At 47.2% G+C, this 18,827-nt stretch overlaps 1 protein-coding gene across 3 annotated transcripts in view; it reads left to right on the forward strand.

Annotated features, from left to right (window-relative positions):
• Positions 1–4,764: 4,764 nt before the first annotated feature.
• The window catches only part of pex5la (peroxisomal biogenesis factor 5-like a), a 50,230-nt gene continuing 36,167 nt past the window's right edge, over positions 4,765–18,827 (forward strand). Inside the window, exon 1 of one of the 3 annotated variants that reach the window (XM_055508273.1) lies at positions 4,765–5,371. In XM_055508273.1, the coding sequence (XP_055364248.1) occupies positions 5,351–5,371 (21 nt within the window). In that variant the 5' untranslated portion in view covers positions 4,765–5,350. The remainder of the gene's footprint in view (positions 5,372–18,827) is intronic. The other 2 variants (XM_029148843.3, XM_029148844.3) reach the window with 2 other exon arrangements.

Genomic DNA, 18,827 nt, shown 5'->3' on the forward strand with positions numbered 1-18,827 from the left:
TGCACGGGTAATTGTGTGTTGTTAGGTCAGATGTGTCGTTAGCTGTCGCCGCTGAGTGATGATCACACCATCTCAGTGGCAGCGTGAAAGCTGCTGTACACTGTCAAAACACACGCGGGCATGCAGCCAGCCCCCATGGGATTTACACAACGGGGAGAAAACATGGCGCCTAATGCTTTTTGTTATGGAGGCCGAATGTAAAAATATATCTGTCACACAAGTGCTTTATGTTCAGGTTTAAATCTAGTGAAGAACATAAAGCCCTGCCTAATATAACGGCATGTTAATTCACTCTGAAATGGTTTGATGTGGACTAATTTTACTCCGCCACACAAATCGGTGTCATTCTCCACATTTCTAAGCAGGTTAACCAGTTCATTCCACATCACTCTGCTCCTCCTCGTCTGCTTTTTGAGCCTTAGGAGCAACGTTTGCTCATCCAGGGACGTATCCTCCTCCCCTCTGCTCTGGTGCTCTGACCAGATCCCAGTCAAACCAATTTAGTAACGTCTTCCCAGCTCCGAGCTGCACCTCACAGGGCAAGGAGTCCCTGCTCCTCCTGCTGTCACCTCAGCGCAGCGGGGTTTCATTAAGAAAAAAGACTGATGAGGGTCAATAAGCAAGAGTTAGACCCACAGTCACCCTGAAAAGCTGAATTCCACCTACAGTAGATTCAAACTGGCAAATTAGATTTAACAATAAAAACTGCATGCAATGAGGGTATTTGGAGAATTAAAACCTGGAGTTATTAAACATGGCATCATTCTAAAAATCCTTTTGCTTGAACTAATGGTTGGTGTTGCTGGGAAATGACGCGATTTACTTTCTTCAGATATTCATGCCCACGTAAACGCAGCACCGTGTGGGACTCTCAGCTAACACAAACTCTAATCAGCATCTGTGTGAAGCATACAGCAGGTAGTTATCAGGCTCCTGTGACAATTAGCCACCCGTGAGCTACACATTCTGGGTTCCTCCATCTGTTTCAGATCTCATCTGATTACGACACTGTACGTCCCTTTGTTGTGAAGGCGTCGCGTCCCACCTCATCAAAGCGAGCGCACAATCAGACGAATGTGCCGGACGCCGAACTGCAGGAACGGCTCGACAGTGTCGCGACGCTGCGTCTTCAGTGAAGCAGGAACTGGATGCGGTGCTGCAGTAACTGACCCCGCCACGAACGCTAAAGTGCAGATGAAAGGAGAGCCAGTGAGGGTCAGCGCTGTTTGAAGGCGCCTGCAGCTCCGCAGGCCTGTGAATGCGACCGGCTTTTATCGGCCCCCGAACAACTAAATGCAGCAAAATTAGGCAGCTGCGATTCCATTCTAAAGACAATCGACGGGCAGGGATTTCAAAGCACTGCAGACCCCTTGATCTACTTTTGTATTCAACGAGAAAATCCTACATTTATGGATAAATCCCACTGCGTATGAATATTCCTGCTTGGATTAATGTGGAGCAGCTCAGCTGATGAAGTATGTGTTTGCATTTGAGATGAATGGGATTTCTGTGTACGCCTCAGCTTATCTGAGGGAATATTTGAAAACCATGAATTATGAATCCCAGGCCGTGCATGGATAACCGTGGTAATGAAGCCAGCTGAACAACTGGAAGATCACAGATTTCATAAGGCTACTTCCTTTGTGGGCTTGTCATTTAGGCATTAAAGATTCAGATGTTGTGACAGGGCTGTGTGGAGGAGACGGGAGCCTTACTGTATGTATGTGGTCAGCAATAAGGGTGTGATGCGTCCCAGAAACCAGCGTGGCCGCGGTACGGCTGAGACGCCAGGACGACGCTCAGAGCTTTATTGCACCCATAATACACTGCAAAGGGCGGAGTCAACTGATATTCACAGGAGCAGCAACAGTTCCACGTGAAATTATTCAACCCCCATCGCAAACGAGAGCCGATGTGGCAAAATGCACAAACTGTCAGGTGTTTGAAACAAACCAAACCCAAAGGTTAGAGCAGTTTGCTTCCAAACATTGAGAGTTTGCCTTTTTTGTCTTTGAATTTTGCAGAGTTGCAGCGAGGGTTGTTTCATGGTGGGATTGTTAATTGCTCTGAACTTGAACAGCAGCATCTATGATGCAACGAGGCATTGACAGCAACTGGTTTCTCTGCAGCGTTGCCCTCACTTTGATCTTTATCTCACTGTATGTGCGATAACAGGCTTCAGACATGAATCAGGCCCAAACTTACCACAGGAGAGATCAAGGCCGACACAGGGGGCTTAATCCTCCCCTACATCAGCGCTGACCAAATTTAATCTACAGTAAATAAACAGTGTCTGAAAGGTCCTGACTGTCCTCCAAACACTAAAAAGGCATGTGAGCATGTGAACAGGCTGTAGGCGGGTTCTGTCAGACTCACCCACAGGATGACGGGTCTTACCTTTGACCTTTGCTGCAGGTATTTGGTGAGCGTCTTTTGTTTTCTGTGGACTCTGTATGAACAATACATTAAACTTGTTGTTGTTCTGTGTGACTTTGTGAACGTTATAGCAGTAATAAAACACGAGCAGCATTAAAGGAGAAACTGTGAGACCTTGTACTGAATTGAACCGCACCTAAGACTCGATATATTATCCTGTGTAATAACAACATTATCCAGCTATGCATTTATCAACAACAGCATCTGTTTTCCTCAGAGGTGAAGTGACCTTTGCACTTTACAACCTCAGACCATCTGAAGTAGTTCACTCACTATTATGTTGTTGCCATTCGTTGTCCTCCAAACAACAGGTAGCTGTAAATGTTGAATTTCATCATTACAAACATTTAATCAAATGACTACTTTGATAAAATGGGACTTCTTTGTCTTATGGACCAACCATGTCTTTGCACTGCATGTGTCATTACTGTTGGAGGAAACCTCGCAGCCTCGGGTTCGGTGATGCTAATGTTTCCAGACACGTTGACAGACAGCATGCCCTTTTGTAATGAGCTGTGAAAGAGCTCAAAAATGGAGCAGGAAAAGAACCATACGCCGCTTCTGTGCTTTAACCCCTTCCACGCTGAGGGATGCTTTCATTCTGTACAGACGCTTCAGTTCTTCCTCTTACTGCACACCTGCTCCTCTAATCCTTAGGGACCGTTTGCATTTGTTACTGATGATTTCAGGTTTTGCATTTACAGGAACATTCTAGTCATTCTAGTTTGTGCATGAATAGCACAAACAACAATAAGTCATCTCATGTGAAGGTTTTATTTTCCTGTTAGTGCTCTATAACCTCTGATGTCATTTCATTACTCAGCATAGAGTCCTAGAGCACATAGAGCCACTTATTTATTTATATTTTCGCTCAATTTCCTGCAGCCTTCATTAAACCTGACAGAACATTTCAGGGAGCGGAGACTGTCTGGTCTCATGCAGGGAGGAGTAATTCCTCTTATCCTAATGTTAATTACGTGTATGCTCTACCTGTGTGTGTCAATACTAGAAGATTGATGGCTCGGGGGCAGGAACGCACGACCGCCATCCTAAAAATAGATTCTGAGACCAACGCGCGCACCTCTGTTGTCTCAAATCTTGCATAAATGTCTAATCATTATTCACTGATAAAATGTGGAGGAGATAAGAGAGGCTGGGAATCTATGGATGCGCCGGCCGGCAAATGTACAGTACGCCTGTGTACTTGTGATGAACAATTCATGGGGACACATGGGGCGCAATAATATAAGCGCCTGCTGATTCCTGAGCCTGAGGCCTGGACTTGTTTTCATATGATGGGAAATGAAGACGATGAATCCGCTGCAGATGGAAACGACTGCTGTGTTCAGCATCAGGCTGTAGCTGCTGCGTAGGAACAGATTCCAATAATTCAGCAGTCGCGTTATAACTATGGACGACTTGAGGTTTTCTATTTCCCAGAATGCAACAGTTCGACAATTAGTACAATTTGTGTTATTCTCTGAATTCAACCTTTCAGTAACTTTTGCCTCTCGATGAGCAACAGGTACTAAAATGTGCAGTCTGCTGATGTCACGCTGCCATCTGGACCTGCCAGTGAAACACACTGGTGCAGCTTTAAGTCACGCTGTTTACTGCTACAACATCTGACCTGAGTGCAGTGTGCAGGATACTGGTAGCTCTCCAGATGCTGGGACACGTTGCATCAGTTGCCATGATTTCCCGCTTGTCGTGACCCTTTGTTACGTGGCTCTGTCTAATGAGCAGCTGCATGCAAAACATATGGTCAACTTGTGCCATAGTGCGTTTTCTTTATTTAGAACATATTGTACATACACAATGCTGTGTGGCCATGTGTACCTGCATAAAACACCACACAGCCCATTACTCAGGCCTGCGTGAAGGAAGTTCATTCTTGAGGTCTCATATTGCCGCTCGTCTCCATTTGCGTTTGTGTTAAAAGCTGTCCAGTCACCTGCCAGTATTACGTTGTCATATTGTCTAATCATAGGTTTGAATAATTAATGCAGTGTGCAAATGGAACTAACGTTGCAGGACCAGAAGGTCGAGACAAACATCACTTAGTTAGAACTTGAGTAGTTAAGTTAAAAGAATATAGAAATTATATTTATTTACTGTAGTAAATGCACTTTTCAGCACCAGAAGGATGCTTGTGAAAATGAAGATGTTAAATTAATCAAATGAACAACATAGGACTAGTACTATTACCTAGTATGTTGCTGAGCAATACAGTACACGTCCATGGCACATTTAGGTCATAGGTTGATTTCTTTCATGGTTTTCTATATATGTCTTATATATGTTCCCTTACGTTCTTCTGTGCCTGCTGAGGACGTCAGCACTGGGGGGAGGCACCAGTGGGCTGGGTTAGAGCGAGTAGTTGGCAAACAGGGACGAAGTGCGCACTATAAGTAGAGAATGAACCCGGAGGAACGTCAAAACATTTAAAGCACAGCCGAGAGAGGAGGAGCGAGGCAGAGCGACACACCGAAACAAGGTGAGGCGCAGAAAGACGCGGAAACCCCCGCGGTGCGTTCAGGATGGAGACCTGAAACGCGAGGATAGATTCCTACTGTAACAAGCGCCGCACGGCTGCCTTTTTATTTTTTTTTTTTAAAAACGCGACTTTGTTGAGAGGTTTGAAGCCAGAACGGCTTCGGCGCAGGGGTGAGGAAAAGTCCAACGCCGCTCCGTCCCTGCGCGCGGCGCGCCTCGCTGTCACCGCGCACAGACATCCTGGATGAGCGAGTGTCTGCTTCAGCACCCACGGAGAGGACAGCTCCGCTCCGCTCCGCTCCGCTCCGCTCCGCCGCGGCCGCTCCGGACCTCCCGTCCCCGAACTCTGGCACGGCACCGCTAGGAAAAGTGTGACGACCCGCTGGCAGAGAGATCCGCGGTTGACTGTGCGCTCAATATGTACCAGGGGCATTTACAGGTAAGACGCCAGCCGACCGTCCTCGTTCACGGGCCATAAAAAAACACAAACTGTCCATTGTGATGGAAAACCATCTGCGTGCAGCCCGAGCATGCCGACAACATTTACCCAACGGGGACGTGAGGTAACCACGGTCAGTCCGTGGGGATTTGACCCGTGTGCCGACAGAGACACAGCTTCAACTAAATGATAACTAGAGATGCGCACGCTCTGACTCAGCTCCAGCCTGAAGTCACAGCGACGGCACCGAGCGACGCCGTAGCGCGCCCGCTCCACGTGCGTGTCACGCACCAGCAGGGGGTGAGTGAGGAGCCCTGACGCTGCAACAAACCACTAGTTTCCCCAACAGTGCACGCTTATGGGCACGTGACGTCATGCTACCTGACGTCACTTTTCATACACCAAGCCAAACATGAGGAAGTGCAGCTACAGAATTAGTCTTAACAGACGCGGCCGCTGCATGAGGACGAGGTTGATGCCTCAGCTATTTCCCCGTCTCCAGAAACCGGAGCCCTGCAGGACATGACATCTCCCCAGAGCTTCGGCCGTGCATGTTTGATGTGCAGCGCAATCACACGTTCTCTGTCCACGGACATGGATGCATGGACTGAAATTTATACCACTGCTAGATAAGCGTATACTTCGGCTCCCAGACAACTGATTATGTAATTAAATCAGCATGTTCCAGGACATTAAATAGCCAAATTTAATATTTCATAGCCATACTGTACAGTAATAGTCACTGGAAATGCAAGAGAGTCAAAGGTTCCTGTCTGGAGCTGATTTTATTTATAAGTCAGTGTTTAGATACTTATACTGCATGTACAGTATGTACAGTATGTACAGTATATTAACTTTCAGTCCAGGCACAGATTTCAATGTTTCATCCCATAGTGTTCCATTTATCTTGACACTTTATCTGTTTCTCATCACTAGCATGCAAGTCATTACGCTTCGTCTTGAATAGATCAAACAGTAACTGTAACTGGACGCTGCTCGCTCGCAGACATGGGAAGAAGCTAATTTAGCAGCAAATGTCCTTCGAATGCAGAGCAGGCGCTCCGCACGCTGGTAATGGCTCTTTCGCTGCGATGTTCACTTGCGTAACTGATGCATTTATCTCGATGTTAAAAACAACAGATTCCCCTTGAAGTCAGGTCCGCGTGTGTGTGTGTGTGTGTGTGTGTGTGTGTGTGTGTGTGTGTGTGTGTGTGTGTGTGTGTGTGTGTGTGTGTGTGTGTGTGTGTGTGTGTGTGTATGCGTGTGAAATGGGAGCCACTGTAACTGGACTTGCGAGTGACGCAGCCAGATCCTTGTCTAGAAGTCGGAGATAATGTGCAGCAGGGTTCGTGAGTGGAACGGGCGGGGTCGAGGGTGACAGGACATCCTGGTTTTAGCGTTATCCTCCGTTTAGATCTGTGAAATCCAATCTAACTTCACTTTTGTCTGCGGCACATGCGGCACACGTTCGTTGATAGGTGAGCAATCCAAAAGTTCCCAAAAGAAGTCCTGCTGACTCTGTACTAACGGGACCTCTGTAGTATTTTGTCTGCTGACGCTGATGCTTCTCTGTGATGGGCATGTTTATATAATTCAGTAGAACTCTGTGTAATTCAAGGCATTTGCTGTACGACAGTAACTTGTTTGCATCATTGCTGCGGAGCCACAATGATAATGTACTGGGTGGATCAGATATCCTGGCACCAACCGGGCCTCGTTTAGGACGCCAGCTCTGGTTCTGGTTGGCTGGTGCTGACTGGGCTTCTTACTGCATGGCTCAAATACAAACACATAAACACATATCTGCTGTATTTCCAGGTTTTGTCTTTAGTGAATCATAATCACCTTAATCGTACTGTTTTGCTCAAACCTCTACAAGGAGAGCATCCACTTACTGTTTGGCGCGTTGGGAAAATGAGTGATGCAGGTGGAGAAAAGCAATTGAGAGATGCAGACGTCAGCTTCATTTTCTGCAAAGGTGCAACTGGAGATGATGCGAGGTGAGCTGATTCAGCACGGCTTCGTCTCTCATCAAAGGAAAGCCCTGCAAGAGCTCCAGTTTCACTCAGTACATTTTTGATTCGGTGCAGAGCTTATGAGACTTTTTCTTTCGATTTGCTCCTCCAGGTGACATTTTTGGCAGAAACAGCGACATAATTAGTGCGGTGGTTCCCCCACTTTCGCATTCATGTTTACAGTGAATCTAATTATGCGAGTGCTTTCACTGTGCATATAAAAAGACACCCCAGCTTTAATGAAACGGATGCTCGGAGGCCTCTGGATATTTGCTCCGTTAAGCACAACATTATTGCGTAATCTGATGATCATGTCCCTCCAGGGAGATCTTGGATGGATCTCATCATTGATCAGAAGCAGCTCAAGTCTCTCAAGATCTCATTCATTTACAGCCTCTTGCATTAATCTCGTAAATAGTTTGTACATTTTTGTATGTTGGGTGAAACATGATGTTTTTAGGCCTCACTGATAGAAAAGTAGAATAACTAGTTTGAGGTTTTGGTGGTTTGGTTTTTTGGTGACTGTATTTTGGGGGGAACCTGCTGTGAGACATGCTACTGTAGATCGTGACACATTAAAATGCAACCTATTAAGCAGAATCACATAATCAGTTTTATTAAATGCAAAACAGAACGTCACTATTCCCAGTAGTTTAAAATATTCCAATCAATGTTAAATACAAAGTAAGTAGCGTGTAATGAAGAACAACTTCTTGTTAGGGAATAATCAACCTCCACACAAATGCAGAGCAGGACTCCACAAGCTCACACAGCTCACGGAACAATACGAGCTGCACAGTTAATGGAAATATAGTTTTATTTTGTGTTATATTGGTCTTTGGTCGCAACTTCTCCCACAGCTGTGATGGTCAGCTTCAGGCATGACAAAGGGGTCCTGAAAGCCCCATTCCCACAGAGACCCTTTAAAGTGCCCTTGATTTAATGAACCATGGTCTTGATTAAGAGTGATTTAATAGGCTTGACTATTTCAGGAGCCGGGATAATGAGTGAAATCAGGTGGTATCCGGCTGGAACGAAAGCTCCACAGACAGCGCTGCTCTCCCTTTGTCGGAGACGTGCAGGAGGGCACAGAAGCACAGCTCTGAGTCCAGATGTGGAAGCTGGAACCTGAAAATGAGGAGGGCGTGTGCTCCTAGAGACTAATGTGAAGCTGCTTTCACTGTGGCGGTGGTGTAGTGGAGGTAAATAAGTCTTACTTTAATGAAGATGGAGGACAGACGTTTGTCTCAGACTCTGTCAGAGCTGTCTGCTGTGCAGCCCGACGGCTGCAGGGACCTCCTCACCTCTTTCCCACCCATCGACGGCTGCGCCTGATGAGCCAGGATTTGAGCCTCTCCCTCTTGTCATGTTTGCATATGTAAAACAGTTTTGTGTGTGTGTGTGTGCAGCCACTTCCACTTTGTGCCGTGGCCTCCAGCGGGGCTCCAGCTTTTTGTCTCCTTTTCCATTAAAGCCTAATCTTTAGTGTTGCTTTGTCTCGTTCTTCTCCATTTTACATGGCTTTTTTCATTATCCAGCCAGACAATCGCAAGAACTGTAGAATCTCTTTTTGAATGTTTAATTCTCTCAGCTCATTAAGACACTAAGGTTTAAAACACATTTTAAATGTGCCGGCTGGATTTGTATTGTGTCATTGTGTTGGAGAGGTCGACATCCCGTCCTCCGTCAGCAGCGACAATGGAGGACATAATGGGAATCTGGCTTTCTCGGTAGCTAAGACTGTGTAGAGGTCCTTAGCCGCTTGTGGAGCTCACAAAGCAGGCGAGAGGGCGACCGAGAGGGATTCCAGCGCAGATCAGCAGCACTCGCCCCGTAAGCTGATTGAGGAGACAGAGGTTGTTGTTCGCGCGAACGTAGCGTGAGAACGGGAACCATCACTATCAACGCCCACCCATTCATCCCACAAAGCAATTAAAAATGAAACAATGTGAGCATTATGAACAGATGTGGGTGTGAGCGATGCGAGCAGATATGAGAGAGCAACGAGTGGAAAGAGGAGAGAGAGAGGATGTGTTTTAAGCAGTCTCTCAGTCATAGTGCGACTTAATGAAAGACAGGGCTCTCGTTGTGCAGAGGTTAAAGTCATAGTTCAGCTGTCCAGTTATTGGCTAATTACAGTACAGACACTGTGCCAAAGGTGCTGATGCATAGAATTAGAAAGAACCATACAGTTATATTTGCACAGGAAAAGCAATTTAAAACTGGAAAATTTTCTTCCTCAAACGCAGTGATTAAAGTGGCAGCTGTATCATCAGGTGAAGGGTTAATGTTAAGAAAAAGTGCACGGTCATGGAGACGTCACGGAAGCAGCATTTCCACCATTAGGAGCATCTGACTGCATGTCACACACACACACACACACACACACACACACACACACACACACACACACACACACACACACACACACACACACACACACACACACACACACACACACACACACCAAATGTCAACACAGCATTGCAGGCTTCCTCCAACGAGGCGCCTGTATCTGAGAAGCAACGTAATCAATGTGAAGCACCCGAATTCGCAGCTTCGCAGCTCGACATCATTCTCCCCTTTTGGTAGATTTCCTCTGGGTGTCTTTGAGCTCCAAGTCTGTTAGCACGACGCCCCCCCGCCCCCCCAGCCCCACATGGAAAGTCCCCTGAGCTACTGTACAAAGCCACATTTCTCCTGCTATGAAAGTAGGACAAGCCCCGGCATCTTTGTTACTGGGAGCAGAGGGCTGTGCAGAGGCGCGGGCAGCCCATCCATCTACTGTGGCCCGGCCCATTCATAACAGTCGCGCTCCAACTGGGAATTAATTTGCTCCAGAAACCAGGCGTCTCAGCGCCAGAGTGGAGGGAGCATGTGTTCGGTCCTCCGGGGAGATGTGAGCCATCATGGACGAGAGCTGTTGATAAACAAATATGCATTTTAGCGCAGCAGATGTGAGCGGGATGCGCGGCTAGACGTGTACAGGACCGGCCGGTGATGAGTTCACACAGGGTCTGTTCATCAGCGCCATCGACTGGATTTTCCCTAATGTCATGATTTCCAGAGGATGAATCCTGCTGACGCCACCGAAGCGCTGGGGACGTTCTGGGCCACGTTCCGCTCGGCTCCGCGCTCTGAAATGAGACAGTAACAGATAGTAATAACAGACTCACACATTACTGAGATATGACCAAAGGCCGTTGACTCATGAAACGCTGCTTCTGTCCGCCTTTGCTGAGAGAATCCGTTTTTCGCGCCTTAAGCAGGAGATACACATCGTTTGATTTGCCGACTCCTGACATCCTGCCTCTGGATTCGAAACCTACAGCGGCAGCTCTGTCTCCAGCCTCACAGCGGCTTCGACGGATCTTGTCAGATAGTTGCAGAAGAATGTGTGTCAAAAATCAAGTTCTGCGTATTACCACAGCAATTAGTGTGTACCCACAAATACTAATTACATCCGCCTCATGATCAGCGCTGATGACAGCCTCTCCGACGGCCCCGCGCCTCCAACGCAGCAGTTTGCTGCAGGGACGGGCGAGCCGCGCGCAGAGGAGTCGAAATAATGAAACGTAACCGAAGCTGCTCTCATTTCCTTTAAATTAATTTCAAGGCTTGATGCGGCACAAACCGATAATTTGTGATGATTAATTTGTGATAATTAATGATGGGTTTGAAATTTAACAGAGGCCGAGTGAAAAGCTGCGAATGTGAACTTGTTTAGCCTTTTGTGGGGGGATAGATTCACTGTGTGCGTCCGAGTGAAGGAGGTGGAGGCAGGATGAAAGTTCCTCCGAGTACTTCGGTGTCCGCACTCTGTAACTTTCAGCATGGGTTTGTCTGTTGGAAGCAGGTGAGCAGGAATCGCCTTGCGTTTCTATAAATACCCACCAGACACGCAGTTAATGAATTCCCTGGCAGGAGTCGAGGGCCCGGCTGCGGAGCGGCGCTCAGGCAGGAGCCGAGTGTACAGATGGGATGTATGCACAGTTCAAGGGTACACAAGCGAGAGGTCCGGAGCCAGGAGGGGCGCGTGAGCAGAGCAGGGCTGACTCCTCACCCGGGGGTGGGGGTGGGGGTGGTGGGGGTCTGGATCCAGCTGCGTGTGCATCCCATCGCGTGGGCATGGAAGGTGGGAGGGCACGCGCTTGGATCATCTGATGCTGAGGACCGGTGTGACATAACGTGGCATATGTTCCCCCCCCGGAGCATGCAGGCATGTGAACGCATGTGTAAATAAAGGCAAGGCATGGATGCTTGATTCGTCTCCCTTCACGTGCCAGGGAAAAGGTCGAAGGCCCTGCTCCCCTGGCTGCTCCCCACACATGCAGGGGGCAAACAATAGCGCTCTGCAGCCAAGCGCTGCCAACATGAATACGAGTCCCTGTGATGATGCAAGGTCACATCTGGCAGAGGTGATCTCCTGAGGTCACAGTGGCTATTACTGCAGATGTGACGGGTGGCTGAGAAACGCACCGAACCTGGTCATGTACGTAGCTCTTTAAAATTCCAAGATGGGTATTTAATTTCTCTGATATAGAAGTTATAATACAGCCATTAAATTTAAAAAATGAAGACTCATTAGTGACCTAAAACTTGGAATTAGCTTCTGGGCTTCGCAGATAATAGTTTTTACACCTGCAGAACATTAAGGGGGGGAGAGAGAATGAGAAAAACACCAGGATTGAATTTCTGGAGGAATAAAAATATTACGTTAGAAGGTGATGTTTGTGTTTCGGTTGCGTGGGGCCTGAGACCTGAGAGCCAGACAAAGGAGCAGCTCGCTGTTCGTCCCCGCTCACAAGGTGCCCGTTCGTTCCTGCGACGCTCATCCCTTTTGGCAAGACATTGTTCTTTTTCATTTCCAATTCATTCCTCTCTCAGTGCAATCCATCACTGAGACGGGCGAGGAAGGTGCAGGCTTTTCTACCACTCTGCCACAATGTCTATATATTAGGTAAAAGGCCTGTGTGTCAGTTGGGCCTTGTTGGTTATGGGGATGTCAACTTTGACTAATATAGATACGAGAGCCTCTATTTTTAGCGGTTTGAGCAGCGACTACAGGATGTTTGCATCAGATCAGCACACAGTATTACAGAAAGTAATAACTTCTACTGTATTTCCTGTAAACAAGGACATGAACCTGAGAAATATACAATAGACATGCAGTGTTTATGTTTTATAACATTTGCAGAGTTTTATTTTGGCAATGCACTTCCACCGGCCTGAATGCCATTCTGTGTCACTTTGTAGGAACACAAGGAGTTACAGACCGCTGAACTAAATCTCACTGAGCCCTGCTCGTTTGCGGAGCCATGATGCTTCGACTTAATGCCCTGCTTCCTTTAATCATAGTGCACCGTGCAACCTTTTTTGATGAATCCACTGCAAACGCTCTCTCGCTGTGACGGAGATTGTTGCATTAAAAGGAGTCCCTGAAAAGCCAAACTGAGCTGCAGAGCGCACAATTATATTTATAGCTAAAGATACATACATACATAAAACAGAATTAATCAATAAAGCTGTATATGGTAACTAATAAATGAATGGACTGTGTGGGGGACTGAATATAAAGTCTTAAAATAAAACATGGTCATTAATTACAACATTTATGCTGTGAATTAATTAGAATGTTTGCAATTTATAATTTGATTTGAGTTATTTACAGAATGTGGCTTGCAAAGGCTTTCTAAAATTATTTCAGCAGGATGTACTGCATATGTTATGCATGTTTCTGATGCAGTATTTTTGCAGCAAATGATAAAAAATTAAACACAGTACATTAATAAGACTACAATAAAAATGATTTAATGATTAATGATGATTAATAAAAATGAACTGGTCTGGAAAAGTTAAATATTTTTGTTTATTTCGAGTTCCAATGATTACAGCTGTGCAATACCACACACAGTATGGTAGTAGACCGAACGTAGCCGCTCGCTGCTTCAGCTCACATTAATGCCCTGCAGCACAGGAGAGTGATGTGGTGCATTTGTACACGTCAACACACAAACGCACATCGGGGGAAGAATCTGAAGGGCGGACGGACGGGAGAATGGATGGAGGCAAATATTCACTAGATAATGAATCACGAGCCACGTTATGCACTTTTATTAGAAGCGTTTTTAGTTTTTTCAGGCTCTTAAGTTGCTGCTGCACGTCCGCGGTACAGGACTTTAAGTGTTCCAGCGGCTCGCGTGGCACCGTCGCTCTGTTTTCTGCTCAAGCAGAGAGAAATGTGCACAGGCCGACGAAAAGGTCATGAAAACCATTTAGGCTGAATTGGATGCAGTCAGGCAGTGAAACATACCTCTGCTACAGAAATTCCACTTGGCCCTAGTCCTTAGCCTCAGACAGAACATCTTACTAGGAGCTGCTTTCACTAAATGTCATCTGCGAGCTTATTTTAAAGTGATAACAATGGCCACAACACACAATCACAGCCATGCGTCAGTCTCCCACCGCATCACGATCGGCAGCATCTGAAGAGGCGTTTTCCACCTTGAACAGAAACCGGTCCAGAGTGTAACCTTTTCTCCTGTAAACATCGCTCTGCTCCGCCTCAAGAATGGCATCACGTCAATTAAAACCAGCCCTGCAGCCATCATACTGTAACACAAGGTAATAAGACGACCACGGCAGAGGTCGGTCACAGCCTAAACAATGGTGCAGAGAGAAACAAGTTCCCTGTTGTGGAATGGACTTAGAGCAGATTAGTTGAAGTAACAGTACTGTATATAAAATATTTCAGTTTAGTTAATTCAGTTAATTATCATTTCTAAAACCTCCTGCACATGCACTGTTTCATGGCAAATAATGCTAAAGAACTGGACCTTGATTGACTTGCTGTCCTTAGGTTTTCATGCCATGAAGCCCTGTAGATCATCCACACTGCTCGTCTCAAAGCCAAAACATCAGCGGGCGGCGGTGTGGATGGACCTCATGGTTCTGGCTGGAGAGTGTGACGCTGTAGACGACCTGAGCCCACACGGCACCTTGTAACAGGCAGTAGCTGCTTAGCTCTGTGTCGCTGGAGCAGATTCCCGTCTGTGATAGACGGCGGTGCTGCAGCTCCACTCTGTCCAACTGTGTGTCGGATCTACTGTTTTGGTATTCTGAGTTCGTCTGGGCCGGACCGCAGGTGGTTCTGTGAGTGGCCTGTTTACCGCCGACGTAGGCAGTAAGTGGACAACAGCACAAATCTTGCTTAGACGGATTGACTAGAGTAGTGAATTACAGTATGTAAAATAGGTAAAGAGTGCACGTCTAACATGAAGCAGAGAGTCATAGAAATGCAGTATAACCCAAAAAGTGGATTTTACATGTGATGGCACCTTTAAATACACACTAGCAGGTATTTCTCTCAGCTGTGAGGTTGGGACTTCACACCCCGCTTGTTCTCAAGTTCTTCTGTCCAAAGATAATTACCTTAATTGGGGCAGCTCAGCCAACCAGGGGCTGAACTGTATCACGTCAGGTGAGGGTGGAGATGGGAAAGACAAAGTCAGTCAATGGCTTGAAACTCAATGTCTTGGTGATGCCTTGATGATCCAGGTAATTGTAGCATTGGGAACGGACACGCTCATACTGAACATACACTGTGATATTTAACACTATTACAGCATTTGACCGAAATAGTATCTTGGTTGTTGAGAAGACAAATCCTCCAGTCTTTATAACAATTCGCATGTAAATGCATATATTTGCTGGCATGTGTGATCCTGTGCAGGATTATAGGGGCGTCTCAATGTTTGATACAATGTATACTGAATATTCACATCACAGAACAACATGCGTAATCCTGCGTAACACAGATGCCAGCAGGCTGCAGCTCCATCAATCCTGTTAGAGCGTTACCGCACGTACAGCCTCATCTTCTCCACGTCAGGCTCCGTGCTCAGCAGGAGACGCGCTCGGAGCGCAACAACGTACCGCTGGCGTCCTCCCGCCGCCGAGAGGCGGGCGATCGCCGGAGACAAGGCGGACGCACCCCGGCGGCGTGTTCACTGTCCTCCCCGCAGTCAATCGCTGCACAAAGGGGTTAAAAAACAGTCACCAGAGCGGAGATGGAGACTCTCCAGCCTAAGCTTCGCGACGTGATTACGTGCGCCTCACAGCCCCTTGTGTAATCAGCATCGCTGCCCACATCTAATCTTATGTGAAGAGCCCCCCCCCCCACCACCCCTCCCTCCGCGACGAGCTACATTCAGCCCAGTCTGAATGACTGGCGATGAAACCGTCCTCTGATGATGAACTCCTCGCCAAGGTGGAAGTCTGACATTTACACGAGGACCAGCGGCATTCATCACTCATCAGGAAAAACAGCTTGAGTCTACTTAAGTGGCCCAACATGGGGAAATCATAGTAGAATTCCTCTCTGCGCTGATGAGGGCAGGTCTCAGCACTGATTGGTCGGTCATATGTTTCCTGTCTTATTAAAGTGTTTGGCGGATGATTAAGGATCTAAGTCAGACTGAGCTCGACTCCCATGACCGTGGACTCTTACGTTCCTAACAGCTGTCTGCAGCTTTAATAATAGAAACCTCAACTAGCCCGCACCTGGAAGCTGTTGTGAAATCGCAGCTCTCCCGATCGATGGTCAGGCACAGAGCCAAAGTGTCCCGAGCCTGCAGACGCAGAGGAGTCCCTGGGTTTTTCCTCCTCAGTGAATATCTGCTTCCATGCAGAAACCTATCGTAATCCTTACAGATCACCGTCTATGTGGGGAAAGGACATCTTTGAATTGAAGTAATGAATCTCCTGCCACGGTCTCGGTGATGTAGGGTGCGGAGCCGCTGTTCGCACGTCTTGGTTTTGCTAGCGTGCGACTTCTGTTTATTTTTAACAGGAGAAAGCGTCAAAGAGAGAGGTCCCTGAGGGAGGAAGATAAAATGGTGGCGTCTAAACCGGCTTAAAAAGCCATCAGGACAACGGCAAAGAGAAAAGCCAGCGAGCCAGAATGCAGAGTGGCGAATAAAGTCTGAGCCAGCGGCTCACCTTCGCGTTTTCTCAATGCCCGACGCCCGGATCGAGGCTTATCGGGACATATCGGCCTCCGTCTGATAAGGGGCTCAGGAGGAAAATCCAGCTGCATGAATTTGGCCAGAAAGACTGAAGGCGCAGCACCGGCCTCCCTGGAATCAATGTGATTAAGCCACACTGATCAGAGTTTTATGTCCTGACACGAGTGTAAAGACGTAAATAGCCATAAAACAGTAAAATACAGACAGATTCATGGCTCCTGTTGCTCAGTGTGTTAGTCACCGAGGTTTTACCATGTTGGGGAGATGGCATCCTGCCTTCGCTGAGATCAATGGCAGCGTGAGAGAGTATTTATCTTCTAACGAATTCCGCGCGATGGCGTCGGACGGGTAATGAACTGCCTGTGGGCGTCTCCGGGGCTTTTGGTCTTTGTCGCGATTTTCCTGCCGACTCACACACACGCGCGGATTCACAGACAGCTGGACGAGCACTAATCTGCACCACCAGCACGTCGCTCACCTGAGGGGAAACACACACATACACACACACACACACACACACACACACACACACACACACACACACACACACACACACACACACACTGTTCCTTTCCACTGTCAGGCGTTCTAACTGTGGGGAACCTCATCTGTAACAGCTGGCGCTTCCTATTTAAGGCAGCCGTCTCTCTATAGGTCGTTCTTCGGTTAATAGATATGTACTGTACCACTGTGGCCGTCACAATGCAGCCATTAGATGGTCCACTGCGTCCTTTATCAAAATGAAATGGCTTTGCATGCCTAGCAGGTCACTGCCACTGCACGACAGCCCACAAATTCATTCACTTCCCTCCTCCTGGCAGTGAAAAGGTGAGATTTTGAAGCGGTCACACGCGTCACAGCTCACAATGACCAGACTTCTGGTCCAGAGAGCGCTTTTTAGACGTAGGCAACCACAAACTGTGAGCGCACGTTGTCCGATTCCTTTGGATAAACCTGCATTTACACTGTCTTTTAGCTTCAGTAGATTCAGCTTCTGCTCGGATCCTAATAAAAGTTAATGCACTAAATGTGCACTACAAGACAAGGTTCAGCAAGCTGTAATTAGTCACTTATTGTGAGCCGGTGTATTTATTAATAGTTCTTTTATATCAAGCCTGTCTAAAACAGTGAACCATGTGATTGTCACCAGAAAAACAAAAAGTAAAAGCATAGGAGAAAAAGTCTTGGTGGTGCTGAGTGGATTTATGATTATCCAGTTGTTCAGTTTTAAGAATTACTTTTTGTCACATCTCATGCAGCACGTATTAATCCTCTGCTAATAACCAGTCACATTAGGGAGGAAGAACTCTGTGAAGGACCAGAGAGCACTACAGTCGCCGTCACATCGTTACATATTCAGATGGGTTTATTATATGTAAATGGCTGCATTCATTTCCTCTCTCAGCACGGCTGAGCATCCTGAAACAATAAGCCATTACTGGCAGCCTATCTTGTTTACGCAGCAGGACCCTCCATCTTCTCCGCTGAAGGACCGGTGGATGAGAGGCAGCCGGGGTGACAGCGGGGAGGTGAGGCAGTTAGAGGCCGTCTCGCGCCAAACGCGCCGGGGCGGAGATGAGCAAACTTACTTTAACTCGTCACCTTGGTTTCTCGTCTGCTCGTCGTACGGATGGAACCCAGGCGTAGGTGCGACCGCGGGCCTGCAGCTGCTCCACGTAGAGCTTCAGGGGGAACGTTTCCGATACTAAGACAAAAGCAGATCGGTCAGAACTGTGGACCTCTAAAAGGAAGACTGGGATTAATGATTGGTTGTGCTCCGAAGGTTATTGTTCCGTCCCTTCCTCCTCTACAATTTTCTCTTCCTGCAGCGGCTGTTTTCAAAGCCTTTAATTGGCCAAAGTCACTCAAGGTAACAAAGGCCTCATGGGTCTGTGCCTGAGCAACCTGATTACTGTGTGAGTCCGCACGCGTGTGTGGCTGCGGGTTTAAGCCACCACAGGGACGCGGAGGCCAACAAGGATGACAAGGGTGTAATTGGTTGGTCATGAAGTGGCTTAAATAAACCAGGGCTTTGTTGCTGAGAATTAGAAACACACAAGGCCTAAAAAGTTGCATGGCAGCCAACACATTGGTCACGAAACATTCCAATATTAATATAAGAATTCCAAGAGAAGCAGAGGCGTCATGAGCAGCGCTCGTAGCATCCGAGCTCTGCTGAGGGGTCACGCTCCTGGTTTTAGTGGACGTCCACGGCTCTCGCTTCGCTCCCTCTATCGCTCCCCATCGCACCATAAATAGCCCTCTGTCTGTTCCTGTGCGGCTGCTCGTTGAGATGGAACAGACAAATGACCGGGCCTGGATTTAATAATAAAAAACTATTTTCTGATTTAAGTCGACTCATTAAATTGTCTCTCTGAGCAGCTTTTAACATGCAACATGTCTTGGCCATTATTT

The sequence above is a fragment of the Betta splendens genome, chromosome 4 (genome assembly GCF_900634795.4).
Source record: "Betta splendens chromosome 4, fBetSpl5.4, whole genome shotgun sequence".
Taxonomy (NCBI): domain Eukaryota; kingdom Metazoa; phylum Chordata; class Actinopteri; order Anabantiformes; family Osphronemidae; genus Betta; species Betta splendens.